The sequence below is a fragment of the Salvelinus alpinus genome, chromosome 19, assembly GCF_045679555.1.
Source record: "Salvelinus alpinus chromosome 19, SLU_Salpinus.1, whole genome shotgun sequence".
Classification (NCBI taxonomy): Eukaryota; Metazoa; Chordata; class Actinopteri; order Salmoniformes; family Salmonidae; genus Salvelinus; species Salvelinus alpinus.
In genome coordinates, this window is record NC_092104.1 from 20788842 (window position 1) to 20797799 (window position 8958).

At 44.5% G+C, this 8958-nt stretch overlaps 2 protein-coding genes across 2 annotated transcripts in view; both read right to left on the reverse strand.

Annotated features, from left to right (window-relative positions):
* Positions 1 to 5263, reverse strand: part of LOC139545118 (phosphoglucomutase-like protein 5) — a 63358-nt gene extending 58095 nt beyond the window's left edge. The window contains exon 1 of the mRNA XM_071352528.1: positions 4496 to 5263. Coding sequence (XP_071208629.1) covers positions 4496 to 4753 — 258 coding nt within the window. The 5' untranslated portion in view covers positions 4754 to 5263. The remainder of the gene's footprint in view (positions 1 to 4495) is intronic.
* A 2224-nt stretch (positions 5264 to 7487) lies between these two features.
* Positions 7488 to 8791, reverse strand: LOC139545121 (forkhead box protein D5-B-like). The gene has a single exon (XM_071352531.1). It carries the CDS (start codon positions 8682 to 8684, stop codon positions 7608 to 7610), a length of 1077 nt encoding a protein of 358 aa, XP_071208632.1. The 5' UTR covers positions 8685 to 8791; the 3' UTR covers positions 7488 to 7607.
* Positions 8792 to 8958: the final 167 nt, after the last annotated feature.

An 8958-nucleotide genomic window follows, 5' to 3' on the forward strand; every position in this document is an offset into this window, starting at 1 on the left:
CAGAGAGATGCTTGTTTCTGTCGGCGCGATGCGTGAAGAAACCAGGTGGCTGTACCGACTCAGACAGCGTGTCTCGAGTGAGCCATGTTTCCGTGAAACAAAGAACGTTACAGTCTCGGATGTCTCTCTGGAATGCTACCCTTTGAGCTACATGTTGTCCCGTGTGGCTCAGTTGGTAGGGCATTATCCTTGGGTTGTGGGTTTGAGTCCCATGGGTGACCAGTATGAAAATGTATACACTCACTACTGTAATTCGCTATGGATAAGATTGTTGACGTAAATGCAATGTCAAGAAGGTTGTCCAGTCCTGCTTTTATCATTTAAGAAATATAGCTAAAGTCAAGTCATTTGTTTCAGTCACTGATCTGGAGAAAGTTATACATGCTTTCATTTCCTCACGTCTACAGTATATTACTGTAACTCCTTGTATAGGCCTATCTGTCTCAGTCAGAAGTCACTCCATTGTCTACAGTTCGTATAAAATGCTACAGCTCGGCTCTTAACCCAATGAGTCCCACCGCGATGCCGGCGAGATTTGCATTTCTAACCCCTTTAAAACACTGTGTTTGAGCTACAGACTTCTTGTTGTACCATTGGATTAGTCTATTTCTTCTGCATTCGTCGGTACAAACCATTAGTCTGTGTGATTAAAGGGGACTGAGCTAAAGCGGTGTTTGTGAGACAATGACAGATTCCGAAGGGGCCCGGGCCGGGTCTTTTTACAAAAACTTATGGAGAGTGCAAATGGTTTGAGCTACAACTATTAAAAGCTTTCTATAAAAAGCTGAGACTCTCACAAACACATACATGTAACATGTTCTATGACGCTCACAAGCTACACAAGTGCCATTAGAAGGTAAGGGGTTCTTCTACATAGAAGATCACAGGTAACCCCAGGACATAGTATTGTAACAACTCACATAGAAACCTGGACGTGTAGACGTAACATAGTAAACTTAGATCTGGGACCCTCCAATTAGTATGTTACATTTTGTATGGTATATATTCATTTGTGGATGTCCATCATCCGTTGAGTATGATATGTTACGAATTACAATTCATATGTGTCACGGCCGTCAAAAGGATTGGACCAAGGCGCAGCGTGGTATGCGTACATTCTTCTTTAATATAAGAATGAACACTGAAAAAAACGAACAAAATGAACCGTGAAGCTATACAAATGAGTGCTGACAGGCAACTACACATAGACAAGAACCCACGAACACAAAAGGGAAAATGGCTACCTAAATATGATCCCCAATCAGAGACAACGATAAACAGAGAGGAGGCCCCGGACTGGGGACCGTCGCCGGAGGCCCCGGACTGGGGATCGTCGCCGGAGGCCCCGGACTGGGGATCGTCGCCGGAAGCCCCGGACTGGGGATCGTCGCCGGAGGCTCCGGACTGGGGATCGTCGCCGGAGGCTCCGGACTGGGGATCGCCGCTGGAGGCTCCGGACTGTGGCCCGTCGTTGGAGGTTCCGAACTGTAGCCCGTCATAGGAGGTTCCAGACTGTGAAACGTCGCTGGAAGCTCTGGACTGGGTACTGTCGCTGGAAGCTCTGGACTGGGTACTGTCGCCGGAAACTCTGGACTGGGTACTGTCGCCGAAAGCTCTGGACTATGGAAGCGCACTGGACATACTGGACTGTGGAGGCGCACTGGAGGTCTGATGCGTGGTGCTGGCACTGATCGTACCGGGCTGGGGACACGCACCTCAGGGCGAGTGCGGAGAGGAGGCACATGACGTACGACTGTGGAGGCGCACTGGAGGTCTTATGCGTGGTGCCGGAACTGGTGGTACCGGGCTGGGGACACGCACCTCAGGGCGAGTGCGGAGAGGAGGCACATGACGTACTGGACTGTGGAGGCGCACTGGAGGTCTTATGCCTGGTGCCGGAACTGGTGGTACCGGGCTGGGGACACACACCTCAGGGCGAGTGCGGAGAGGAGGCACAGGACGTACTGGACTGTGGAGGCGCACTGGAGATCTAGAGCGTATAGCTGGCACAATGCGTCCTGGCTGGATGCTCACTTGAGCCCTGCAAGTGCGAAGAGCTGGAATAGAGCGCACCGGGCTATGAATGCAAACTGGAGACACCGTGCGCATCACTGTGTAACACTGACCAGTCACACGCTCCCCAGCACGCCCGCTCTGCAGCGCTCTCCATGCTAGCACCTCTCTCCGGAATCTTGCGTCGAACTCCTCATCCGACTCCCTGACTGGCTCTATGTGCCCCCCCAAAAAAACGTATTGGGGTTTCTGTGGCCTACCTCGTTAGTATTTCTCCTCGTAATATCGCCTTTCCGCTTTTGCTGCCTCTATTTCCTCCTTCGGAAGGTGATACTCCCCAGCCTGTGTCCAGGGTCCTGCTCCGTCCAAAATCTCCTCCCAGGTCCATTCCTCCTTAACACGCTGCTTGGTCCTTTTATGGTGGGTTCTTCTGTCAAGGCCGTCAAAAGGATTGGACCAAGGCGCAGCGTGGTATGCGTACATTCTTCTTTATTATAAGAATGAACACAGAACAAAACTAACAAAATAACAAAACGAACCGTGAAGCTATACAAATGAGTGCTGACAGGCAACTACACATAGACAAGAACCCACAAACACAAAAGGGAAAATGGCTACCTAAATATGATCCCCAATCAGAGACAACGATAAACAGCTGCCTCTGATTGGGAACCATATCAGGCCACCATAGACATATAAATCACCTAGACCTACAACAACCCTTGACATACAAAAACCCTAGACAATACAAAACTAACGTACCCACCCTAGTCACACCCTGATCTAACCAAAATGTAAAGAAAACAGAGATAACTCAGGTCAGGGCGTGACAATATGATATGTTACAAATTGTAATTTGTACAATATGCTATGAATTTTCTAAATGTAAGATATGTTACGAATTCCAAATGGTTGTGGCTAACGTTAGCTAGATGGGTAATGTTAGCTAGGTTAGGCGTTCGGGTTAGGGGTTAAGGTTTGGAGTTAGGTTAAAGGGTTAAGGTTAGTGTTAGGGGAAGCATGAGCTAACATAGTAAGTAGTTGCAAAGTAGCTAAAAGTTAGTAAGTAGTTGCAAAGTTGCTAATTAGCTAAAGTTGTCCATGATGGGATTCGAACATGCTACCTTTGGGTTGCTAGACATTCAGTCACATAGCAACCTGGACAGGGGAAGACTTAACATAGTAAATTTAAATCCGGGACACTCCAATTAGTATAATATGTTACGTTTCGTATGGTATGTATTAATTTGTGGATGTCCATCATCCATTTCGTATGATATGTTACAAATTGCAATTTGTATAATATGTTACTAATTACAATTCGAACAATATGTTACGAATTTGCAAAACATATGATATGTTACGAATTCCAATTTTTTGTGGCCCCGGTACCGCACGGCAAGCGGTACCGGAGCGTCAATTCTAGGTCCAAGACGTTTCTAAACAGCTTCTACCCCCAAAGCCATAAGACTCCTGAACATCTAGTGAAATGGCTACCCAGACCATTTGCAGTACCCCCCCCCCCCCCCCCCCCCTCTGTACACCACTGCTACTCTCTGTTGTTATCTATGCATAGTCACTTTAATAACTCTACCTACATACTACCTAAACTAACCAGTGCCACTGCACATTGACTTTGTATCGGTACCCCCTGTATATAGTCTCCCTATAGTTATTTTACTGCTGCTCTTTAATTACCTGTTACTTTTATCTCTTATTCTTATTGTATTTTTATAAAACTGCATTGTTGGTTAGGGGCTCATAAGTAAACATTTCACTGTAAGGTTGTATTCGGCGCATGTGACTAATAAAATTTGATTTGATTTCATGTTAGCTAGGTGGCTAACGTTTGCTAGGCTATGAGTTAGGGTTAGGGATTGAGGTTAGGGCTAGGGTTAGGAGTTAAATTAAAGGGTAAAGGTCAGAATTAGGGGAAGGATTAGCTAACATGCTAAGTAGTTGCAAAGTAGCTAAAAAGTTATAAGTAATGTTAGTTGCAATATGCAAATTATCTAAAATGCTAAAGTTGTCCATGATGAGGTTGGAACGTCCAACCTTTGGGTTACTAGACATTTGTTTTATATGGCCATCCTCCTGAAAACCTACTTTTATAAAACAGTTTTTAATGTATGATTTTATATTGCTATTTTGTTTTCCTTCTCCATTTTTCTGTCTGTATCTTTGTAGAACTGTATTTGTTTTTATTTTGCACTTGATGTGAAGCACTTTGTTAACTTGTTATTTTAAAAGCACTCAATAAATAGGTATTATTATTATTATTCCCTTTTATCCACCTGACTAGAGATTCAGCCTTATAAACCATAGCCTATACAACCCACTGAGGAACCATTGTTAATCATGCTATTTTTCTGTGCTTAATTTATCATCATCTTTATTAGCATAATCATCATCATTATCATCATCATTATCATTACCAACCCTGAACCTTTCCAAACTTTCTGACATGACATTATTGTCTTACCCCGTTTGCGGCGGCCATCTGCACAATAATCTCGGTGGCGGCTCGGCTGAAGTAGCGTCCGTCGCTGCCCACCACCATGGTACATCCCTGGCGGTCCCTCAGGTCGATGGACGACAGTAAGCTCTGGATGTAGTTCTGCAGGTAGTTCTTCTTGCCCTCGAACACCTCCGTCTTCCGCCGCAGCCCGTTGGTACCAGGCCGCTGGTCATCGAACGGGCTCGTTTGGACCGTTACCACGGGAATGGGGTTCGTCTCCATCCTCCTCACAAGAACACACTGGGAGGGACGCTTCAGCTGGCTATACCGGGGACGCCTCTGTCTGTCACAGAAATTGCAGGTCAGATGCTGGATAGAGGTGGAGAGCCAAACATATGCTGTAGAGACGGACCGTGTTAGAGAAGTGATGTGAGGTCCAGTGATGTCTAGTCCTCCAGAAGTAGGCCCAGCAATTGCGAGGGGAAAAGTGCGCTGACGCAATGACAGCACTCCAGCGCTTTCCTGAGGGATGGCTATTATGCTGATAGGCTAACTTCCCGTCAACAAATTCCTTGTCTTGTCAGCTCGGTTTTTAGATAGGCTAGTTATACTGTACTTTTAACACATGCCTACAGTAAATTTACAGCGAGAGCTTCGGATTTTAAAGTTCAAGTAGGCTACTGTAATGTTAAACCAAGTGTTCTTTTCCGCCTGGCAACTCCCTCTTTTCCAAATAAGTCCGACTTTCCACAAGGACAAGCGCCTGCCAAAATCAAGGAGGGCCAAAAGCCCCTACAATCAGCTGTGCCTCTGGCCAAAAATAGCCGAGTGGAGTGATGGGAGAATTGTGTCGGGTCGGGGCTGTAACCTGACGCTACTTCTGTCCACGACACTTGTCGGTTCGAGTCAAAGCACTAAGCACTGTCAGTGTGCGAGCATAAGCGGTTACCGACCGATCAATGACAATTAACTTTACATATGCGTAAAAGTGATGAGGCAGGACCTGAGGGCGAACTGTTGGATATTGGCATGGCCAAGCAGAACTCTCCTCTGTAGACAATAGGCAATATAGCTCATGGTAAAGTAAAACACCCTAGTTGGTTTTATTATGATACTTTAAACTAATGGACTAGATAAGATGAAATCCACCCCCTTTCCAAAATAACTAAACTGGGAAAAAAGGAGTGCGTCTTATTCAATGGCACTTCTCTCTCTCTGTGTATGTATAAGAGAGAGACATTGCTTTGGCAATGTAAACATATGTTTCACATGCCAATAAAGCCCCTTGAATTGAAATTAATTGAGGGAGAAAGAAAGAGAGACATTATGTGCAGTGTTGCCAACTAATTTTCAGGGTAAGTTGCTAGAGGCAGGTTGATTTGTTGCTAAAAGTGGCTAAATGACGTTGTGATGTCATTGCGGGATAACGTAAAACTGTGTCATTACGTAGAATTCACAATAACGTTACTCAAATTGACTGGCCGGCTCGGCAAAAAAATATGATTTGACATTTGTTCAGGTACAGACTCCCACTCTTTTCTATACTTCTGACTGTTCAATTTTGATTGAGACATGTTGATTGATGTTGTAAGTTCTGTTCAAGATCAAACATTCGTGACTAACTATATTCATTGGGTTTGGCTCGTCGAACCCGTACTACTGCTGCTGCAGTCAGCCAAAAATGATTTGCTGAAATTGCTGCTGGCCTGCTGCTGCCTGTGCACGAGCTGAGCGCATGCTGGAGACGTCACTCACAATGCACTTTTGCAGCCAGGCACTTGTGTTGTGACTGAGTGTGTGACAGAGAACATCTTTTTGTGTCATTTAGAGGGAACATGCGTGCATTTTAGCATTTTGAGTCACCTTTCAAAAGTTGCTAAAAGTTCCATAAAAAAAAAAAAAAGTGTTTGTTGCTAGGTGCTTTTTGAAAAAAAGTTGCCAGGGTAATCTGAAAAGTTGCGAAATCTAGCAACAAAATTGCTAAATTGGCACCACTGATTATGTGCTGGTTCACTGATGTATAACTTGGTGGACAGCGCAACCATGAGCGAAATAAACTATTGAAAACCGTGCATTGCTAAATGTAAAAAGGCCTAGCGGTCCCATAAGCCTAAAAGTAATTGTATGTATTTGGAATGCATTTATTTCATGCAATAACGTGAAATAAACGATACAAAATATGCAAACACAAAATAGCCTAGCTACAGGTAGGAAACTTTTTCTATGCAATACTGCCACACGGTGGCAGCATTGCATATTGAACTGGCCTATGGCTAGATGCAGATCCAATTTATTTTAATAGGTATTTTTATATGTATTTAACAACAATTAAATTAAATATAGCAAAAAGTGTATAAAGTGTCCCTAACTAAATAGGGAACGAAATTCACACTGACTGACCGGTTTTAGTGAAAAACAAGAGTTCTGTTTCGCTAATTACAGCAAGGACTAACAAAATTGATAACAATAAATATAGCATTATAATAATTCACAATGACAAGAGTTTATTGTTGAGTTTATTTTTACAGGGACAGTGCACATTAATCAACGTTTCAGTAAAAGTGCCGGTTTTAGCCAGCCGGCTAATTTTCCACTGCAGTCCCTAAGATATTAAGTAATTAATATATGTTGCTGTTCAGAGGCCTATTTAGCTTATTTGCTAAGTAAGTCTGCTTGGAAATCTTTAGGTGCAATTATTTCCTCAGGCTATTTTGTTCTAATATAATAAATATTTCGCAGTTAATTTTAAGGTGTAAATACATGTGTTGAAGGAAATAAGTAATCAAAGACAGCAAAAAAAATCTCACGGTATGGTCAAACATATTTATTGTTTCATTTCAATGTCGAAACATTCGGAAAATCACAATACAATGTAGGCCGATTTTCTTTACAATTGGCAAAAGTGTTTCCACTTTTATTTCCATTTTCACATTGACACCATATTTTAACAAATATATTATCAGCCTTCTTATTTACATTAACTTCTTTTGACTTATTCAACATGGAATGAACACAAATAACATGCAGTTTAAATCATTTCTCTGAGAAATGCGTAAACGTGCCTCCATTAGGCCTATATAATTGTATCACTTAGACACAGATATTTATTTGGTTATAGCTACTACAAACAAACACTTTAACAACGAGGATAATACATTTGAATACTCTCTGTTATTAAAGGAGGTGCGCTCAACATTGCACTTGGGCAGAATGGAGTCCTGGGAGTTGGACGCAGGCTCGGAACGAAACAACTAGCGGGGCCCGTGAGGAGATTACCATATTCAATAGAACAATGAGGGTTGGAGTTCTGTGGATTTGTGTTCTGTGGTATAGAAGGAGAGGTTTTACTCATAATGCTTTCAATACTAAATGAACACTTTGTCTGGGTATCGCGCGCAGGCTTCTGTTCTGCAGGTGTTGCTGCGTAAAGTTGCATTCTGAAGTCTCTGGTGGCAACAACCTTACCGCTGCTGCTTATACTCGGGTACGGTAAGTAGGAGGAAGGTGGCATCACGATCCCGTCATGAACGGGCATATACGGGAGAGGGGCAGCCGGTGCGCTCACTTGGCCTTGAACGCAGTAAGGTCGCACGTAAGGCCGGTAACAGCTGAAGTTTGGGTAAAATATGAGTCCATCTTTCACACACTCCGGCTGGTTTCTCTTAAACCTCTTCCTGCGCCGGAGAAAGCTGCCGTTGTCAAACATGTCCTCAGATGCAGGGTCCAGAGACCAGTAGTTGCCTTTGCCTGGGTTTCCAGGCTCCCTCGGAATCTTTATAAAGCAGTCGTTGAGTGACAGGTTGTGCCTGATGGAGTTCTGCCACGCCGGAAACTTCTCGCGGTAGTAGTGGAACTTGCTGCTAATGAAGTCGCAGATGCCACTCAGTGTCAGTTTCTTCAGAGGACTCTGTAGGATCGCCATGGTGATGAGAGCGATGTAGGAATACGGGGGCTTTACAGAACCATTATGTGGTCTCCCCGATGAAGGCGCGTCTGCACAGAAACTGTTCTCGCTCTCCCCGGACGAGTCGAACTCAGAGCAGTCCAGTTCGGCGCTGGACTCGGCGGAGGAGCTAGGTTCGGTGGTGTTCTCGGTCCGATAGAGACGAAGCTGGCCATGGAGAGGCTCGTCATCTCCAACAATGTCTACCTCATTTGCGTCCAGGGGCAAGCCAGTCTGCTGGGACGCTTCATACTCCTTGGAGAGGGTCATGACAGACCACAATGTCCACACACGCGTAAAAGCTCACCTTATCATTAATTCTTAACATACATAAAAGCGCAAACACCGATGCGTAACAGCGCACACAGATATGTCTTCTCCGACTTTCTAGGCCCCTCCTGTGCCTGTGCTCCTGGTCAGCCTGTCTGTGGTGACCATGGGAGTTTGGGGTTTTTATTAGAGCTGGGCTGTTACCCCCCCAGCTCAGTCCCATTCCCACTCAGACCTATGACAGTAGCCCCTCGCTGCGGGGTGTTAGATGGAC